Source organism: Asterias amurensis, chromosome 7 (assembly GCF_032118995.1).
Source record: "Asterias amurensis chromosome 7, ASM3211899v1".
Classification (NCBI taxonomy): domain Eukaryota; kingdom Metazoa; phylum Echinodermata; class Asteroidea; order Forcipulatida; family Asteriidae; genus Asterias; species Asterias amurensis.
The window spans coordinates 15,377,723-15,399,253 of NC_092654.1; the positions used below are offsets into that span (position 1 = coordinate 15,377,723).

General features: G+C 38.4%; 2 protein-coding genes across 2 annotated transcripts; one reads left to right on the top strand and one right to left on the bottom strand.

The window, feature by feature from the left end:
* Window positions 1-729: 729 nt before the first annotated feature.
* LOC139940028 (tRNA wybutosine-synthesizing protein 5-like) lies at window positions 730-7,791 on the bottom strand. Its single transcript, XM_071936225.1, has 8 exons — window positions 7,533-7,791; window positions 6,746-6,900; window positions 6,128-6,197; window positions 5,689-5,733; window positions 4,742-4,879; window positions 4,207-4,294; window positions 3,633-3,749; window positions 730-3,083 (listed from the first exon to the last, which is right to left on the bottom strand). Exons 1-8 carry the CDS (start codon window positions 7,599-7,601, stop codon window positions 2,833-2,835), a joined length of 933 nt encoding a protein of 310 aa, XP_071792326.1. The 5' UTR covers window positions 7,602-7,791; the 3' UTR covers window positions 730-2,832.
* A 259-nt stretch (window positions 7,792-8,050) lies between these two features.
* Window positions 8,051-20,585, top strand: LOC139939858 (m-AAA protease-interacting protein 1, mitochondrial-like). Its single transcript, XM_071936011.1, has 5 exons — window positions 8,051-8,490; window positions 10,057-10,128; window positions 10,752-10,878; window positions 14,536-14,695; window positions 19,387-20,585. The coding sequence occupies exons 1-5, from the start codon at window positions 8,179-8,181 to the stop codon at window positions 19,502-19,504; spliced, it is 789 nt and encodes a 262-aa protein (XP_071792112.1). The 5' UTR covers window positions 8,051-8,178; the 3' UTR covers window positions 19,505-20,585.
* Window positions 20,586-21,531: the final 946 nt, after the last annotated feature.

The following is a 21,531-nucleotide window of genomic DNA, read 5'->3' on the forward strand; positions in this document are numbered from 1 at the left end:
TGGAGGGGAGTGTTGCACCCTCTCTTAATACTAAACTCCACAGCGGTTCAGCCCATCGGAGAATACCCGAGCGTAACAACCAGGTCCCAGTGGTTAGTCCACTCTTATGTAACAACTCCCCAAACCTGCTGCTACAAATGTACTTGAATAAAGAGGTCTGAAGCAGTACTTGCACCTTTTAAACATGAAAATATAAACAACCAGGTCCCACTGGTTAGTCCACTCTTATGTAACAACTCCCCAAACCTGCTGCTACAATGTACTTGAATAAAGAGGTCTGAAGCAGTGCTTGGATCTTTTAAACATGAAAATATAAACAACCAGGTCCCAGTGGTTAGTCCACTCTTATGTAACAACTCCCCAAACCTGCTGCGTGGGGATCGTCGCGTACCGTGCCGGAATGTTCCGAGCGCACACGAAAAGTTCCGAACCGCTGTAGAGGTTAGTTTTTAGTGCCTTCCTCTGTGAATTGGCACGCTCAGCTTAATAAGGGAATACGTGTAAGGGCCGATTGATGGTGGCAAATAGTCACTAATTAATAAGTTTTTCCAAATGGCATTGTCATGGGGGCTTAAATTTCCTTGATATCCTATAATGGATCATTTCACATATCTAAAAAGTGGGGTCAGTCAGGTCCCAGATGTGTTAAAAACAATTTTTTTTTACAGAAAAACAAAAAGGATGATCCCTGCAAAACTCAAATAAACTAAGACAATAGCTGAGCATGTGAAGGAGTCAGTGACATATAATCATTTATTGGAAGATGAACATACGTCTTTAAATAAATTATAATTGCTGTCATCATTGGTCCTTTTGCTACCTTTAGGATAAAGTTGGGGTGTAATTGCCACGCCCCTAGCTAATTATAAGGTAATAAATCAGTTACTGGTTAACTAATGAACCCAAATCACTCTAAACTATAGCTGGGAATGTTAAGAAGTCATTGGATGTAAAAAATTGTTGGGAAATGCACAGGAAAACATTAACTTATAAATACCTAGATGGTACAGCGACCCTGATCAATATTGGCCGTTTCAAACATTGGAGTAAGCCTTGTTTATTTTTTAGATTTATTATTTGTTTTTACATTTCTTTTATGTCAACACATCATTCAAGGCAAAGTGTGATAATATTGCTCAGTTTAACATACACTGTAACTTGTTAAAATGAAAACCTGTTCTGGTTATTGAAAAATAAATGATAATAGTAATAGTTTTTTTATGTGACATAAATATGTAGGAAAAGGGAAGCAAATGCTTTTTTGTTGCCCTTCTCTATAAAGACAAAGACTACAGAAACGTATACAGGGCAAACGATACCGGCACGTACAGAAAAATGGGGACGCGGACAAGTTTTGCATTATTGAGACTGGGACTAAATTATTATTTTAAGTTGCATAAAATGAAAGAGCTAGGCCTACTACAAAATTAACTGGTGTATAAATCGATCAATATATTATTCTTTATTTTTTTTTATGCAAAGATAAAACACTGGCTGAGTGTTTAAGTTCTGCATTCAGACAATTCAAGTAAAGGACTCCTTTATGAAAGACACTGTTTTTAACAAACTCAGTTCTACTTGGTTTTACAAATACAAAAAAATTCCTTTGGCTAAACTAGGAGTATGAATTTTAACAACGTTTACCAAACACATACCTTCCCTTTCTGTGAAATTTTTAACAAAACGCTTAAAGATGCTATGTCAGATTTTTGGCCCCAAACATTAAAAAATAGATTTTTTTGAGTGAATGGTAAAACAGTTAAACTTTTACTTTTAATGGTCAGGAACCATGGCAAAAATTTAAAACGCTTCTTATAAAACACATAAGAATTGGTCACGTGATATATTGGCGGGATCCCGACAAAAACTAAATTAGAGCACTTTATTTCACTGCTACTAATAATTGGCGGTCTTTTTCGAGCAATGGCTCAAATGAAAGCTTGTAACTTTCTCGACCCCCATCAAAATACCTATTGGATTTTAAATCAAAATTTTTGGGTCAAACATGTCAAATCGGCAAAAAAACTGACATAGCATCTTTAAAACAGTTTGAAAGCTGTTTGTACCAAACAACTTCAAGCCGAACATAAACAACCTTGTACAGTTATTTGTCCACAATATACACCTCATTAATAAATACCAGCCATACAAGCCTCTGATTAAAAAAGTAACTAGAAGCAATGGCGCCATGCCTTGATTCCGCACACTAGTAAGTGCATGAATGAAGTCTCCTGATAACATTTCGCAGCTCAGTTGAACTATGCTTTCATGTGTGTGTGTGTATTGATTTCACCCGTTTATTGTTAATTTCTGTTTTCTTAACTTTGTACAAACTTTGTCAATTTGTAAGGTGTCGGCCTTTTTAATTTTTTTTTATACAAATAAAATAAATCATGCTCATTGTGCTTGCTACAATAATAAAGTTTCTCTGTGCACAAGCAAGAACAAGTTAAAAGAAGGGCTGCAGCATAAAATAAAAACAGCAGCAAAATAAGCAGTAATCCCAATCACCAAAGAATTCGGAATAATAGTAATAATAAAACGGCTTTTGTATCTTTTTGAAAACAACAATTCTGTATAAAAGAAGTGTTTTCAAGGCTATTTTTGAAAATTGTTCTGTTGCCTGGATGGTAGACCATTTCAGACCTTCCCCGCAGCTATACTTAAAAAAAATGGGATCCCCATAAATTATTCACAACATAGGCCTATTCCACAAGGAAGAGTTTGTCAGCTGCTGTACGTCGACTTTCACGACCTGGAATGTAAATGGCTGGATGAAAGACAGATGTTGGAGTTTTGATGTCGAGTTGCTCATCAGTGTCTAACCGTCTCTCAAGACTTCAAATAAACCTTAGACTCGATCTGCGACACCATCCTCCTGCCGTAAAAATCCCTGTAGTTGTCCGGCAATTCTTCGAGGCACTTCAGAGCTCTGTTTAGAATCTGCAGAGCTCTTGCAGCTGCTTGTGGGTCTTTGTTACCGTAAGGGTCCTTGGTGTCGTAGCAATTTGCTTCTAGATGCCTGAAGAAAACATTCACAGCAACACTGAAGTCTAAGGAGCGGACATTATGGAACCAAAGTGCTGTACAAAAATAAAACAGTGAGTTTACATGAACATGAGTGTTCTTGGTAAACTACATTTTAAAGATCGTTTTCAAAATGCTCCATCTGGTGTCTGATACTACACAAATGTGGCATGTCGTGGCTGAGCGGTCTAGGTCACTGGACCAAAGCTGTGGTGTTGTCAGCAGCGGAGTGTGGGTTCGATTCTCGGTCATGACTCTTGTGCCCTTGAGCAAGGCACTGAACCATTATTGCTTTGCAAAAAGTTGGGACAGTATTGCATTCTGCTCTACCAATGGCTTCAGTCACTGCAACAAATCTGTAAGCACTGCCAGCAATAAGAGGGATGGAGTTTCCAATCTCTCTCAGGACAAATTGACAGTATCACCTTCTTATAACCACAATCTTGACAGCACACATGGTATTTGCAACCCACCCTCTCCAGGAGAGCAGCAATGCTAGTAGGAGATAACAGCAATGCACGATGCAAGAAAGCAAAGCACAACATGGAATTAGTTGTTTCAATGCATCTGCTTTCTGGGGGTGTAAGTCAATTAGCAAAACTCACCAGGTATAAAGAGAACATCTCCTGGTTGTAAGTGACATTCCATTGGTCTTGCATGTCTGAAAGCTGGGTATCGACTGAAATCTGGATTCTCAATGTCTAACACTGCTGACTTATCTCCTGTGAAAAGAAACCAACAAAATGTCAGTATGCACTAATAATGCTACCTGCAATCCTTAAGCGTCCAAAAGAATTATGCATGACAGAGAAAAGTCACAAGACAGAACAAAAAGATAATTAGCACCAGCAATAGACAGAACACAAAAATAATTCGCAATCGCACCCGCAATTTCTAATTCATAGCAATGCAATACATGCACAAAAAACAGTTAACTAAGCAATAAGTAAGTTTGTAAAATTGGGTACTGTGTATAGATGTGTGCTGTTGTGGAAGAATTTGTGTTTCAATAATTCCAATATCAAAACTATGTTGAACAACAAACTGAATTTAATACATTTTTGTACAAAATAACTTGAGAAAAACTTGCAGAAAACCATTCAAGTTGTACATACAGTTACATGAGTAGATTGACACTAGAAAATGTCCCCAGTAAGTTTGTAAACAGAAAGAGCATACCTGTGAGATATAAATGAGTGGCATCTTGAGGACTAAAGAACACGACTCGCTTGTGACCACTGATCTGAATCAAGAGGTTGTCCATTATCTGAAAGAAAACTTTGATGTGGTTATTTTTCATTTAATTTATTCTGGGACTCTCAGAACAGTAAGTTTAATCACTACACTAGCCAACAACGCCATGGAGAAAGACAAAGAAGGAAGTGTCAGTTTTTAATGCGGGAGGATCCTTGTCACAGTCCATAAAGGATGTAAGCATGGGTATCATTCAGTAAGAGCCTGGCTGGTATGACAAAATGTACTACTTTCTCAACTTTTTACAAAAGTAATTATGGTTAACTGCCTGTTTCAAAGGCACAAGTAACATGACAGGGATCCAAACCCACACTCTGCTGCTGACAACAACAGAGCTTGGGTCCAGTGAACTATACCACTCAGCAACGACACACCAAACGCTGAATAAATGTTACATTCAAAGGGGCAAAAAGAAGGGAAGTATACAATTGGACTTTGCTTTTCTTATACAATTGCTTACATCATAGTGGGTCCATAACTGCACCCCGGCTGATCCTAATCGGAGAATAGTGGAGAACATTGCGTCTGCTTCGAAGAACTGAGGGATCGTTACATCAGGTGCTAGAGATGGAAACTGTTTAGTTATATCTGCAGGTTCCTGAAGGAATTCAAATAGTTGAAAAAAACGTTTTGGGTTCAAGCAAATGGATCTTAAGTGCAACGGCTGATACAATAATACCAATTAGTATGTTATTAATTTAAAAAAACGACTTCAACTGTGCAGAGAAACTCTACTTTAAAAAGGCATTGAGTATTTACAGTAAGGGAATAGTAGTCCTGTAATTTGCAAGAAAACATTGTTAGTATCTTATTCAACTTGTCACACTTTATAACGTAGATTTTATAGAATTCTCTGTCAACAAATCCACAAGACATTATTTTGAAAGAAGGCCACCTGTTCTTGTTTGTTTGTTTAAGATGATCTTCCCGCCAAGGGAACTTGGCAAACTTCCTTACGGGGATGTTAAAACCACGCTGGCAACAGCAAATCTCTCTCATACAAACATTGGTGTAACGTCGTCTTTGATTATGAATTACACAAATCAAGAAGTTGTGATTCAGTAACTAGACGACAATACTTATTCTAGCCGTTGTGAATCAGCAGGTAGTTTGGTAGGATTCAAACCCACAACTTTGTGATTGCAAGTCCTGCAGTCTAACCCCTGGACCACGGTAACCCTTTTTGTTGTGTCCTTACTTGTTAGCGATTAGCTTGGTAGGATTCAAACCCACAACCTTGTGGTTTCAAGTCCTGCAATCTAACCCCTGGACCACATCAGTGACCCTTTTTGTTGTGTCCTTACTTTTCAGCGATTAGCTTGGTAGGATTCAAACCCACAACCTTGTGATTGCAAGTCCTGTAATCTAACCCCTGGACCACAGTGACCCTTTTTGTTGTGTCCTTACCTTTCTTGGGTCACCTCCAAGAGCACGAAAGTAATACTTTTCATCCTGGAAAACAGAAGTGCAAAAAGTGTCATTTTCTAAGGAAATTTGATATGTGTTGCACTTTCTGATATGCCTAGGTTTGTGTGACAATATCAAAAAGTGCAGCTTTTTTTGTTGTTTCCAAAGAGGAAAGCATAAAAACTTGTATTTCTGGGGGAAAACATTTAACCTAAGGTTTAAAATCACTTAGTTTACTAACCCATTTCCCTTTAAACCTCAGTTTCCTTTTCATGTTTGCAGTACTCAAGAATAGTCAGCTTTTTAAATTTTTTAAAATTAATTAAATGCATGTTATAAAATTCAATGATTTATCAAATCGGCAAAGCAGCAGACAAAATGTGGAAACAAAATGACTCAAACTCAATTTGTCAAAAACATCTGTACAGAATGTGCTTACCGGTTCAAAGAAGAATTCATCGTGATTAGATTGAGCAGCACGTCTCAAAAACTTGTCAAATGGCAAAGTTCTAAGGTAAAAATAAGAAATACACAAATAGGGATCGTCAAAAACAGTAGCAGAGCTCGAATTGTACACTGGACCACAGGCCCGACGTCAGCAGTTTTAGTGTAAACCCATGACCAGTCAAGTCCAGTAGTCTTGTGATTTTCAATTGAATTGTAATAGTGACCGTTTTTTAGTCTGATAAACTTAATTTTGGTTCTACTCTTTGAAGTATACTTAACCCATAAAGACATTATGAGATCTTTCTTCTCTTTATAAATAATATGTCTTACAATATGTACAATGTACTCTTAGTACTTAAAACATACACTCTGTCTATATTTTTATTCAGATTCAGGTCTTGTAGAACAACACATCTGGTCCAGTAAACATTTTGAGCAATAAAACCTGAGGTGTCTGTGGATGTTACTTTCAAATTCAGCCCCGAACGAGAGGGCCTTCATCAAAGGCCTTTGCAATCTAAATTAATGCACATTTTTGCTCTATGATATTGAAATAATCTCTAAGTGAAGACGAATCATTGGATTCCAGTGGTTTTCATCCCTTTCTCACCTGTAGGCGTAGTTTTTGTTTACAAAATCCATATTTGCTGAAGGGCTAACATGAACTTTGACCTCTTGAGAACCAACACATTTGCAGAGGTAGTCTTCTGTCCATTTTGTTTTGCATTCACCAATATCTAGACCTCTCAGGACAGCCGGTTTCCTCTGCAAGTAAAAATTTCAAATTTATGATCTGAGAGACCTAATATAAATAAAAATACAAGTTTTGCTTATTAAGAATGATCAAGTATCAAGTACATGTACATGAAATATCAATTTGCAGTATGTTATGCAGCTTAAACACAAGAGCGATCCTTTTCTTGAGAATTTGGTGTTCTCGCAAGTGCTAGTGCGGGCTGTTATGGCTCTCTTTTAAAGTTGGTCTTATGGCATGCTGCGACTTTGATGATAAGACAATATTTAATAATAAAAGAGAGCAGGATAACAGCCCAATATTCACTTACCAGACTCCAGATAGGCTTTGCTTTGTGTAAAGGAAAAGTTTCATGACTGGAGCACACAATATTTGATTAAAGTCTCATCATTAAGGTCTCCTTTTTGAGATAATCTAATAAAAGGTTTGGCCGAAACTTGAGGCTCATGCCCATTTACCCTCTATATTAATAATATTAAAACTAGTCTCTCTCTTCATGTGACATCTGACTTTGTCTGGAACCTATTCTCACAGATAACTTAGCACCATGCCACTCCCACTGATCACACCATCTCACTGGCACTAGCAAGAACATATTAGGACAGAACACATGGGCAAACTGTTCTATTGTATTTATACAAACCTGTGGGTAGATATCACTGGTGAATAAATCTTTATCAACTCCTTCAAAAATGCGCACACTTTCGGCCATAACTGAGTGAGGAAGTCACGTCATGAAGAAATATTCAGAGCAGAGGCACACTCAACAAATGACCGACACTGTGAAAGTAGAGCGTGGTGAACGTGCAGAGACAGCAGCATGCAAAAACGTGTACAACAAGGAAGACAGTTGTTGTTTACCTTTTTACTTCATTCAAGTTCAACAAAATTTTGTTTTGCTGTTGAACTGCGCCACCTATAGTTCAATTTACGCCAACCAATAAGTCCGAATTTGTTTTTATTTGTAATAATTAGTTTTTGGAATGAATGTTTACAATTTGTTAAATTAATTTATTATTTTATAAATCTTTATATAATAATTATAAATTAACGTATTAATTACTAACATGTATTTTATAATTTATCAAGAAACTAAATGCAAAAATAATACTCTTAATTTAAAGGTTTCTGACTAGCCTGATTTTTAATCCAACATGGCGGCCTCCACTGGCAAGATTTTCTTCTGCAAACTTCTCAGCGAAAAATCAACACAAACCGTTAAAAATGTTTACTTATCTCGATTTAGTGGAACAAACACAGTGCAGAGGTATCTTTCCACATCAAAGCATATGAAACGAAGTAATCATTGTGTGCCTTTCTTTACAAATCACAAACTTTTCTGTGACAATCACTCACATTTACAACAACAACCGAAAACAACACTTCCGCAACTGCAACCTGCTTTGAAATGTGTTCAAACAAGCCAGTTGCGACCGTTTTCCAGTGAGTCCGATGGAGAGAGTGAGAAAAAAGTTAAACCCATTTTCGTTGCAATTCCTAATCCCTTCAAACTGATCAGAAACAAGATCTATTTCTGGATGATTCGGTCTTATTTTGATCCTGACTTCAAAGCAGAAGATTTCACCGAAGGAGCTATGCAGGTGAGAATAAAAATGATGATTTTTCTCTCTCCACACCCCTTAAATAATGCCCTAGCCTAGATTCTTAAATTGAACAACACTTATCTCTTCAGGACTTAATTTCCGTAAGCTGCGGAAACAGTGCAGTGGACTGCAGGCACTGCACACCAGAGGCCAGTGGTTTAAAGGAACATGTTGCCTTGGATCGGTCGAGTTGGTCTTTGAAAAGCGTTTTGTGACCGTTAGTTATAAAATGCATATGGTTAGAAAGATGATTTAAAAGTAGAATACAATGATCTACACAAATATGCCTCGAAATTGCGTGGTTTTCTTTTTACCTCGTCCAATAACATGGTCGGCCATTTATGGGAGTCAAAATTTTGACTCCCATAAATGGCCGACCGTGATAGTTCGCGACGTAAAAAGAAAACCGTGCAATTTTGAGTGATACTTGTGTGGATCATTATATTCTACTTTTAAAACATCTTTCTACCCGTATACATTTCATAACAAACGGTTTCAAACGCTTTTTATAGACCAACTCGTCCGATCCAAGGCAACGTGTTCCTTTAAGGGAATTAAGCATTGATTTGAAGCCCTAAGTAAACTAATGACCTGAAAAGCCCATCGCAGTCTTGTGTTTTTGTTTATAAATTTATAGATTTGTTGACTTTTTTTTTATTCAGTCAGCTAAAAATCTTTACAAATTACATTGTGTTGAAATATAGAATACTTACACATGAGATACATCTTCTCTTATTGGTTCCTTATTTCAATTATGGCTACTGTAAGCAACTTTGTGGTCAAGTAATCATTTTAGCTATAGTATAAGCCCTGCGTTTGCGATCTTGTGGATTTTCACTCAAGTTTGATCCATGCCTTCGTCAGGTCAGGCAAGGTCAACTTTCTAAAGTCTCTCTGTGGCTACCACTTCAATCTTTGTCATTACTCAATTTCTGACAAGGTTTGACAGAGCATTGAGCCCTAGGTAACCACAGAGAGACCGTTCGTCTGAATAGGGAGAAACTGTGGATAAGGCGCCTTCAGACTAAACCCCATGATGTGAACATCTAAGAAGGAAATGACTAATAACTTTTTGTCTTTGCCTTCTCATTCCTCCACAGTTGTTCCCCTTGTTAACCCGTCCCATTCATTAATGCCTCATTCTTTTCGCTCAAGGATTTTTTTAAAGGGAAATAAAGTCCAAAACACAAAGTCAAACTCACAGCACACAGGTTCTCACGGCATCATAGTTGAGTTTAAAATGTAAACTTGTGTACACTGTTATTGGGATCGAGCATAAGTTTCAACATTGTGGGTTCCACAGTCACACTCTACTCCCTCTACAGTATACACACTTTTAAAATAAGTATTGACCCTTCTTTTGTTCAGTCAGGCTAAGCAACTTTCCCATTAAACTTTAGTGTAACATTAATAGATGGTCTGGTTCATGTGGCCAACAATTGATCCCTTGTTTAACCACAGTTTGCTTTTGCTGAACAGTTGGATTTCCTTTGCATGACCTACACATGTATAAAAAAATACAGCATGACCACATTTTATATCTGTTTTTGTTTCCACTTGCAGGCAATGTGTACAATATCAAGATTCATTTCTGATGGTAACTTCGACCAACTGGAGGGACTGATGTCCAGAAAGGTATATATTCAAGATTATTTTGGTAGGCCCAGCAAGTTAGTGTGACCATGTACATGTATGTTAACTGTATATTAGGCATTGGTCAGTTTGAAAAACCCTCCACAGTTAAAATCAATGTAAAACTGTTATATGTACATTGTACAAGGCACATACTGTGGTTTTCAGGCTTTTGTTTTGTTTTGTTTGTTAAGATGATCTTCCTGTCAAGGGAACACGGCAAACTCCCACAAGGGGATATAAACTCCAAGCTTACAGTAGCAACTGCAATTCTCTCTCAAACAAACATTGCTTTTTAACGTCTTTGTTTATGAATTGCACTAATCAAGAAATTGTAATTCAGTACCGAGAAGACAATACTTATTCTAGTAATTGTGGAACCAGTGGTTAGCTTGGGGATTCGAGCCCACAACCTTGTAATTGCAAGTCCTTTAGCCAATTTCACTAATCACTAGGATTAGTCACATCTCGAGTCACAGTACAAGGCTGGGACTTGTCCTAAGTCCTGAGATTAATCCTAAGTTAGGAAGAGTTTGGTGAAATCAATGGCTGCAGTCTTTCCACTGGACCACAGTGACTTGATTGAGTCCATGGTTGATGAATATCTTGTGTATTCTTTTTTATAGCTTTTAGATGAAGTCAAGGAGACCTTGAAAGACCTTGGGATGAGAGACCGTGCTAATATAGTTGTCAACACGGATGACGTTCTGCATATATTCCCACAGAATGTTGCTGTCCATTATGATGAAAGCGGTGAGTTTCTATTTAGAGGCAAACACCTTGAAAGTTACTATACTGCTAAATATTTGTTACATAAATTATTCTCCGTATTTTAATATTGTTGTATATACATAGCCTGTCGGGGTATATGTTTTCTTATTCTTAAATCCTTGTGCGTTGTATCTTGTGCTATTTTTTTATCTGCCTGTTGTTACATTTTCATTTTCATATAAATATATATATATATTTTTTTTTTTTTACTTGTGTGAGCAATGCAATTTCTTCTTTTGGAGATCAATAAAGTTTTCTTATGTCTTATGTCATATGTCTTATGTCTATCAGTTCAGTGTGCGTGAAGAGCTATCATTGGCGGAGAGTCATGTGCAGAGCGTATACACGTGTTAACATTTCCAAGGCAAGGGGTGTATTGTATTGGTCATAATATGTATTTTGTGCATATATTATGTACAAATAAAATGTTAATAAAATGTAGAAGAGCAACTGCTGTTCTAAATTGACATCGGCGTTCAGCTGCGAAGAATTTCAACACTAATTTCAAAACAAAACTTGGACTCGCTACAGACCTGATGCATCCGTTGACCCATAAAAGTTCTCATTCTACCCATGCTCAGTGAGGATATGGAACTAGCTACCAGCTACCCCCATCAGCAGTGTTTGCTACATCTGTCGTAGCATTCCAGAAGGTAGCCCTTCTTCCAGCTTTGAGAGTTTTAACTCCTAGTGCTGGCTCCAGACTCCTGTAGTTTATATGCCTTTTACTCGCTCTTCTACAAATTAGTTTTTCACCACTTGACAAAAATGACCAGTGATGTCACCTGATGCAACATCCTAGTTTAGTTTCTGGTCCTTTGAGAACTGCTTAAGGGATTATGCCTACTCTTCGGAAGAATAAACATAAATCGTTCATTAGCCTTGCTCAAGGCAGTCGCATTATTCGCTCCGAAAAGACGCCGCTGTAAACCCACCCGTATACCCTGTTCGTGGTGCGTGCCATCACACCGCATGACCCACCCGTATACACACTGTCAGATCGTACGAATACTGTTTCACACAAGTCATCGCACTCGTACCACTAACCGCATGCGGAGGCCGTCAGGCCGACAGCCTTGTCGGGTCTGTATCTTCCGGGTTTATGTGTTGTATTGAAAAAATTCCACTAGTGGAAAAAATTGGGGGGGCTCTCGGATATGCTAGTATGCAGCTCATGAATATGTATATCATTCGTCAGACCTATCAGACAACACAGGATGTGAGGCAAATGAATTATTCATTTTGACGTCCAATCACGCACGCCTATCATGCTCACTGAGCGTCCGTGGTGGTGGTGTGTGATGATGTAGACATGTCTCGTCTTTCGCGGGCATTATGGTAATGAGCTGACCGTGGGAACTCTTCGCTTATTATAGTAATGAGGTCAGTGGCTTCAACACAGACCCTACAAGGCTATCGGCCTGACGGCCTCCGCATGCGGATAGTGTACGGGGGCACCGTGCCGTGCGATGTTACGCAGAGTGAGTACTGGTGGGTTTTATACAACGGCGGTCTTTTTTTCGGAGTGAATAATTCGACTGCCTTGAGCAAGGCTAATCGTTCATTTATCTTCCAACCCTACCAAACTTTGGAAAGGTACAAGAATATAATGATTGCTGGTGTCTAGGCAACTTACAGAATGAAGGTTTGAATCCTGGCCTGGTCAATCTTGACACTTATTTGCTTGAGAAAGGCACTTGATCATAATTGCTTTCCTCCACCACGGAGTAGAAAATTGGTACCGTTGAGAGCTGGGGAGTCACCCGTGATGGACTTGCATCCTGTCCAGGGGAAATAGAAATATTCTCAGTCGTTTGATTCCAAGGAAATAAGATAAAAACACTGGTCTGATGAGCCATAATTGCTCAGGACAGACTTTACTTTACTACTTGGTGTCTAGGCATCATTTTTCATGCTCAGGGAATACATGTACATGTTTTTTATGGTTCCTCGTCTGCCAAGTGAAGAATGGAAACTAGACTGCGCTCACACACTGAACTTGTGGTTTGTGTGTGAGTTATTGCATACTTTGATGCACATTATATCAAGTGAACACATTTAGGTAAATCTTGTGTTTGCCGGAGTCCATACAACACATGTACAATAAAAATATCACATAAACACAGCATCCCAAAATGGGGCAAAAAGCAGGCCAGTATCTTGAGGATATTAAAGACAGTGGACACTATTGGTAATTGTCAAAGACCAGTATTCTCACTTGGTGTACTTCAACATATGCATAAAATAACAAACCTGTGAAAATTTTAGCTCAATTGGTTGTTGAAGTTGCGAGATAATAATGAAAGAAAAACACCCTTGTCTCACGAAGTGGTTTGCTTTCAGATGCTTGATTTCGAGACCTGAAATTCTAAATCTTCTTTCTTGAAAACTATGTCACTTCGGGAGCTGTTTCTCACAATGTTTTATACCATCAACCCCTCCCCATTACTCGTTACCAAGTAAGGTTTTATACTCATAATTATTTTGAGTAATTACCAATAGTGTCCACTACTTTTAAGGTTTGTCAAAAACCTTTATAGAGGTTTGAAGAATCTGTAAGATAGCATCATTCAAAATGTCTTACTGATTTGATATAAATGTTTTGTTGGCTTATTCAGCATATTGAATATTGTAGCATTTAGAACCGTGCCATTATACTATTTACAGTTAACCCTCATTACAAAGAGCACTTGTTTTGAAGAGGTTCTGTTTATAATGGTACATTCTGAAGTCCCAAATCTCTTATTTGGTTTGTGTTTTTTGTTTTGCTGTCCGCTTGTAACAACGGTCCTGTTATAAAAAAGTAGTTTGTCCAGTCCCTTGGATCTTGTTACAACTTGGATCTTGTTACAACTTGAGTGCTTTGTGTTACTTTGTTTTGCTGTCTTCTTTCAATTTGAACAGAGTTCCTTGTAGTAAGAGAACATTTTGCCCATCCCAGCGATCTTGTTATAACGGGAATTGACTGTAGTCACTTTTCATAACTGATCTTGATGCCACCTACATGTATGTTTGGTTTAATAATTGGTGAGGTTTGTAGCACCATGTGTAAATCTCTTTCTAGTAGAGTTGGTTCTGATAAAAACTGGTAGTTGACAACTCAAGTTTTGATCAGTGTGCTCTGATTGTCTTCAGGAGATTCTTTAGTCTTCATCCTCCTGAAGACAAATGAAGCATACTGATCGAAATTTTAAGTTGTCAACATAGAGTTATATATAAGAACTAGAGGGTGCACTGGTGATGTTTCTTGCACAAACGCAACGGGACCGTAAGGAGACACGCGCGCCATTCTGCACGCGCGTTGAATATGAAGAACACGTTGGAGTTTGTGTTTGTTGAACGCTGACGAATGCTGTTTTGTCAACTTACAAATGGCCGCACAAACACACGCTAAGCAATGTCTGTTCAACTTAGTAAATGGCTGCCTGCGCGCATGCCGGGGCACGTATATAGGCCAGTGCGCCCTCTAGTTCTTATATATAACTTTAAGGTTGTCAACCACTGCTTCTTTTCAGAACCAACACTACTCAAAAGGGTCACTTCTAAAAAGAGTCACCTGCAGTTATCACTACAAACGTCACCTATAAACACTCCCACCAGGCAAAGTTTTAAATCCTACTTTATGTTTGTTTTATTCAGGTGGAAAGTTTCTAAATATATTGATGCGTTTCTGGTGTCATAGCATGTCGTCAGAGGAGAGTGATAAAGGAGTTGTTGGAATGCGTATTGGTAGACCGCCCCCTGGAGTGTCTCAAGAGGAGTTTAATAACATGGGCAGTGTCATCAGCTGTACATATGAGTGAGTCCAACCACCTTCTATCATCAGGCATGGTACTTCTTGGGGGCAACAAAGGCAATTAATGCCCCCTGGTCATTGCCTTGGTGCTCTTTAAATGTCATAGAAATGTACAATTTCCTCAAAGGGTGCCCTTAAAGACAGTGGACACTATTGGTAATTGTCAAAGACCAGTCTTCTCACTTGGTGTATCTCAACATATGCATAAAATAACAAACCTGTGAAAATTTGAGCTCAATTGGTTGCGAGATAATAATTATAGAAAAAACAAACCTTTGTCACATGAAGTTGTGTGCTTTTAGATGTTTGATTTCGAGACCTCAAGTTCTAAACTTGAGGTCTCGAAGTCAAATTTGTGGAAAATTACTTCTTTCTCGAAAACTACTCCACTTCAGAGGGAGCCGTTTCTCACAATGTTTTATAATACCAACCTCTCCCCATTACTCATTACCAAGTAAGGCTAATAATTATTTTGAGTAGTTAACAATAGTGTCCACTGCCTTTAATAAGAAGGCAATGCCTCGGTGCCCTTGCCTTTTAAAAAATGAAGCAAATAGGCCTGTACATCAAACCTTTATACAAATTATTCAAACTCATTCAGTTTAAAATTCTTCTGCTCAATTTTAAAACTCTAATGGTGAGTGTCCTTATCTTTACAGAATTCATGAAACAAAAACCTCAATCAACCAGTCTGTGATATTCCACACCCTCTCACCTTCAATTGTTGCCTGGGACCGATTTTACAAAGCAATGACATTTTTCGTAGGACAAATAGTCAGTATCACCTTAGTGATTTGTATTGTGACATAACATTTAGCAACTGCGATTGATTGGTAGTTAAGATCAATCTTAGCTCTTTGTGAAATTGGCCCCTGGTCCTCGTGTGAAAACATGCTACGGTGACAGAGCTTTCTCTCTTGCTGCTTCCGAATTAGGGAAAACTCTGCCTCCCTAAATTCAAAATGCTTCTTGCTTACAAACATTCAAACTACATGAATGTTGAAGATGCATTTCTTCAAATCACTGTCATAACCCCATTCTCAATCTTGGTAATTTTTGTAACCTTTCTCTTGATTATTATCTGCTGTTTTATTGCATTATTTTTGGAAATTTGTATCTTTGTATTTTGGTGTTGTTAATTTGTTTACCCATCTTCATGTTTACTATTTGCTGTTTTTTATTGCATTATTTTTTTGTAAATTTGAATTCGATGCCCTGCTTTTACTAAATTGGTCTTCTAGGACATCAGCACCATAGCGTTTAGGAACATAGTATTCAATGCAGTATAAATATATTTGGTTTCGGCTTGGCTTGGCTTCGGGGCTCGGCTCAGCTCGACTAGGCTTTTCACCTAAGCATTGGCCTGGCTTGGCTTTGCTTAGCTCGGCTCAGCATCTTGGCTCAGCAAGTGCCCAGCTTTTCTTGGCTTGGCTGGGCAACGTCATCAGCTCGGCTTGGGACGGCTTGGTTCGGTTTGGCTCAGCATTGCTAGGCTTTTTAGCTTGGCGCAGCTCAGTATCAATTTCGGCTTGGCTCGGCTTGGCCCGGCTAAGCATCTTGGCTCAGCATCGGCTCAGCTTTTCTTGCCTTGGCTGGGCATCTGCATTGGCTCGGCTTGGTGCAGTTTGGCTCAGCATTGCTAGGCTTTTTAGCTTGGCGCAGCTCAGTATCAATTTCGGCTTGGCTCGGCTTGGCCCGGCTAAGCATCTTGGCTCAGCATCGGCTCAGCTTTTCTTGCCTTGGCTGGGCATCTGCATTGGCTCGGCTTGGTGCAGTTTGGCTCAGCATTGCTAGGCTTTTTAGCTTGGCGCAGCTCAGTATCAATTTCGGCTTGGCTCGGCTTGGCCCGGCTAAGCATCTTGGCTCAGCATCGGCTCAGCTTTTCTTGCCTTGGCTGGGCATCTGCATTGGCTCGGCTTGGTTCGGTTCAGCTCAGCACGGCTAGGCTTCTCGGCTTGGCTCGGCTCAGCATTTGCTCGGCTTGGCTCAGCTCGGCATTGGCTCGGCTTTACTTTGTTTGGCTTCCATGTAGCCCAGTTTGGCATCTGCTCGGCTAGGCTTGGCTTGACTCGGTTCAGCTTGGCTTCTTGGCACGGCATCAGCATGGACGGCATCTGGTCGGCTCTGCATCGGCTTTGCTCGGTATCTCAGCTGCGCATTGGCCTAGCTTAGCTTGGCTTGGCTTGGCTCGGCTTGGCTTAGGCTTGCCCTCCCAAACTAGAGCAAAACAATGGGACAAATTTGGACATAACAACAAACCCCCAAAATACTTTTCACCTAGTACTAGAAATTGGTACATATGTGTGCCTCATATTCCCTTGTGAAGCATCAGGCTTTATACTGTATACAGATGGCAGTGTGTTACCTTTCATTATAATCTACCAACTGCAACTTATTCTATCTTCATGAACAGTGTGTTCATATACATGTATAAATGTTGCTATCTTTACCTTTCATTCCATATAATATAGGCATACATAGCTTAATAAATGCACTATTCATGATACAGTGTTGTGATACTTTTCCCATGCATGATAGTATTGCCATTGGAAAAACCAGATAAATTGTGATTTATTATACTAAAATGTCTATATTGTGCATGTTTTTACTGTACAAACATGTCATTGTACAAATTGTTGTTATGATAACAACAAGCAACTTAACATCCATTCATCTGTTTGTACATGTATATTTTAACGTACTAAAAGGGTTTTCTTTCTTGGAACGAAGGAGGTTAATTCCTTCATGTTGTTGTCTACATTGGCGACAACTTAAGTCACCCCCAGAGAGGCTCAAGTCTCACAGCTAAAATGTCTGATGGAAATGAGCCCATTAGAGTCAACCTTCAAGCAATCCCTCTTGTACGCCACTAACCCTGCTTTCTAACAAAATGCTTTCTTCACAGGGACATATAAATTAGATTTCCAAACTTGATGCGCATTTCGTATCATACCCATTCAATAAGGAGGAACCTTTTGAGTTTTATTTTCATCCTCTTAAAGAGAATGAAGATATATTGTGAGAAAATTCTTTCCCGCCCCGGTCTAGAAAATTAAGATTTGATCCATTAGTGGGTATCCTTGGGCATGCTATAAAGGTCATTATGTTTACAATGTCAGGACGAATGAAGAAAAAAAAACCACCCAGTGCAATGGTTTAATCATTTGTGTGCATACATTGGAATTAGCCCCTCCGAGATGGGTGTAATTTGATTTACAGTGGTAATCTACTTTGGTGGAATTCATTACTGTATATAACTGTCGTATCCCATTCATGTGTCACTCACAAACCAAGTACCATTTGTCTCCGTCCTTTGTGTTTGAGCTCTAGATTTAACCTTGGCCTGCCCCCTTTAATCAAGATGCCTCTGCTCCAGATTTGTTCTTACAATACAGGTCAATTAGTGGCATTAAGACGTATTTTGTAGGCCAGAATTACTTCTTTAACAAAAAGTGTAGCATTTCTGAGCTTAGACTTCTCAGTTTTATATTTCGAAAACACTACTTAGAATTTAAAGCTGGGACATTATTGGTAATTACTCAAAATAATTATTAGCATAAAACCTTACTTGGTAACGAGTAATGGAGAGCTGTTGTGAGTATAAAATATTGTGAGAAACGGCTCCCTCTGAAGTAACGTATAGTTTTCGAGAAGGAAGTAATTTTTCATGAATTTGATTTCGAGACATCAGAATTAAATTTTGAAAGCACACAACTCCGTGTGACAAGGGTGTTTTTTCTTCCATTATTATCTCGCAACTTCGACCACCAATTGTGTTCAAATTTTCACAGGTTTGTTTTTTATGCATATGTTGAGATACACCAAATGAGAAGACTGGTCTTTGACAATTACCAATAGTGTCCACTGTCTTTAAATAACTGGGGAGCTTAAGGAGCACACTGAAAACTAAATTGTTTAAAACTGAATGTTTTCACTGAATGGTTAAACCTGCTTAAATTCAGTTAACAATTTATGGTTAGCAACGTTTTTTAATATTTTGTATTTTAGATCAAATTTGATTTTTAAATTTCAATATTCGTTTTTATATGTATTACTTTTAGGTTAAATGTTTTATTTAAATTATTTCTACTCCTATCAATATAATTAAGTTAATTACATACAATTGTACCGGCTGCTTATAGCTTTTGACTAGTGCCATTGATCAGTGCCCTTGAGCTTGCCGACACGAATAAGGTGCTACAAAAGTGTTGGTGTTATTATGATTAAAGGCAGTGGACACTACTGGTAATTTCTGAAAATAATTATTATCATAAAACCTTTCTTGATTACAAGTAGTGGGGAGAGGTTGATAGTATAAAACGTTGTGAGAAACGGCTCCCTCTGAAGTGCCATAGTTTTTGAGAAAGAAGTAATTTTCCACGAATTTGATTTCGAGACCTCAAGTTTAGAACTTGAGGTCTCGAAATCAACCATCTAACCGCACACAACTTCATGTAAGAAGGGTTATTTTTCTTTCATTGTTATCTCGCAACTTCGATGACCGATTGAGCTCAAATTTGGACAGGTTTGTTATTTTATGCATATGTTGAGCCACACCAACTGTGAAGGCTAGACTTTGACAATTACCAATAGTGTCCACTGCCTTTAAGAGATTATCTCCATCTTACCCCTGATACTTATTTTTCTAGAGCTCCAGTTCATTATTTAATTGGATTTCATAATTTTTGTTTCAGGTTCCACCGTGACTTTTCTCCAGGAGTTGACCCTAGCTGGATGGTGACCTACATTCAGCATGGTAAATGGCTGAACACCGAGGCCAGATGGCTACCCAAGGAGTGGACCAGAGATTAAAGGGACCAGAGATTAAAGGAACACGTTGCCTTGGATTGGTCTAGTTGATCTTTGAAAAGAGTTTGAAGCTGTCTGTTATGAAATGCAAATGGTTAGATAGATAATTTAAAAGTAGAATATTATATATTTCAAAATTGCACGGTTTTTCTTTCACATCATGAAGAAACACTTGTGTTAGTAATAGAAAACCGGGCAATTTCGCGTGATACTTGTGTGGATCATTATATTCTACTTTCAAAATATCTTTCTAACCATATGCATTTCAGTAAAAACGGTTTCAAACGCTTTTCAAAGACCAACTCGACTGATCCACACTGACCCAAATCAACGTGTTCCTTTAATGCTGCATGATGAGCTTGAGATGGTCATAGGTTGCTGCAGTCCACCACTTAGCTGTGTTTGTTCCTCAGTTTAAACACCTGCATTTACATTCAAATCTTTGCACCTCACTCCAGGCCCAATACTTCACAGCGGCAACAAAGGCGATTGCCTTCATGCCCCCTGGTCATTGCCTTGGTGCCCTTAAAATGCTCCAGTAGAAATTTACAATTTCCTCATAGGGTGCCATTTACCAATAATAATAAATAATAATAATAATAATAAACAACGCTTATAAAGCGGCTTACATCCATGATTGGACCCCAAGGCGCTGTACACATTAAAAATAGCTGCAAACAAGAGCAAAAAAAAACCACGAGCATAAAAGATTTCTACAAATATAAACCACAAAATGGACCAGCCAATAGTTAAAACCACAAACCGCGAAATTTAAAAAGTTATGGAAAAGCACTACTATAAAAAGATTAGTTAAACTTACAATACTTTAAAAAGGAGTCCATATAGGAAATACACTTACAATTATATCATATCAGGGGTCGATCCCGCAAAGAGTCAGGACCAGTCCCTTTAAAACTAGTCCCAAGAGATATTAAAATGTATGGCCAGTCCTAAAATTAAGATGAGTAACTTAATGTCCTAACTTGAAAAAAGACTAGCCCTAAACTCTCTAAGAATTCCACCCCCATGAGAAACAATGTACTTAGTCATTTAAAACAACACACCAAAACATTATAAAGATATGGCCAGTCCTAAAATTAAGATGAGTAACTTAATGTCCTAACTTGAAAAAAGACTAGCCCTAAACTCTCTAAGAATTCCACCCCCATGAGAAACAATGTACTTAGTCATTTAAAACAACACACCAAAACATTATAAAGATATGAAAATAACTCACAAAAGAAAGCAAGTTAAAGTTACAAAAACAATTCATAACAAATGTCACTCAAGAGAAAAAACATGCATTATGAGTAGGCAATGTACTTAGTTAAAAGGAGGAAATGCCTTGGTGGCCTTGCCCCAGGTAGCAATCAGGCCCGTCACTCTATATAAGATGATGTACAAATGAAATGTAAACTGACTTTGGCTGTACCATGTACAATGTTACCTGCTTAACTGAAAGATAACTATACAATTCTGTTTGACTCACTGGTAGTTACTTGATTGTCATGGGTATCATGATGAACTCTGCCAACAGGCAGACACAAAGGCAAAGTCAAGCAGTATTGGTTAAAACGAGGAGCAGGGGCTGCTTGGACTGGCATGGAAATTTGTTATAAGCAAAACTTGTTTAGGTGATCTTCCTGAACATTGGTGTAACGTCTATGTTTATGAATTACACAAATCATTAAACTGTGATTCAGTAACAATGAGGAGACAATCTTATTCCAGTCATTAGGAAACCAGAGGCTAGCCTAGGTGATTCGAATCCACATCATTGTAATTGCAAGTCATGCAGTATAACCACTGATAACTGAAGGGAAATAGTACGTGTGTTTGCCCTGGCATTTACGTAAAATAATTACTGAGAGTTTGGCTGACACAAGTGACTTATTGCTACCGCCCGTCCATAACTAACATAGCCATGGGACAATGCGTGTATAATTGCGAGATTGAAACATGCACTTTTTGCATTACAACTCATCAATCAGAATGTCAAATATTTTCAAGTTTGTATGTGATCGAAAGTT

What these genes read in the sequence shown, in the direction of transcription:
- LOC139940028 (XM_071936225.1), bottom strand. Translation starts at nt 7,601, where the DNA reads ATGGCCGAAAGTGTGCGCATTTTTGAAGGAGTTGATAAAGATTTATTC. An exon ending in CCAGTGATATCTACCCACAG is followed by an intron (nt 6,901 to 7,532) that starts GTTTGTATAAAT and finishes TTTTACTTGCAG; the next exon opens with AGGAAACCGGCTGTCCTGAG. An exon ending in ATGAATTCTTCTTTGAACCG is followed by an intron (nt 5,734 to 6,127) that starts GTAAGCACATTC and finishes TCTGTTTTCCAG; the next exon opens with GATGAAAAGTATTACTTTCG.
- LOC139939858 (XM_071936011.1), top strand. Translation starts at nt 8,179, where the DNA reads ATGAAACGAAGTAATCATTGTGTGCCTTTCTTTACAAATCACAAACTT. An exon ending in AGGGACTGATGTCCAGAAAG is followed by an intron (nt 10,129 to 10,751) that starts GTATATATTCAA and finishes TCTTTTTTATAG; the next exon opens with CTTTTAGATGAAGTCAAGGA. An exon ending in TGTCCATTATGATGAAAGCG is followed by an intron (nt 10,879 to 14,535) that starts GTGAGTTTCTAT and finishes TGTTTTATTCAG; the next exon opens with GTGGAAAGTTTCTAAATATA.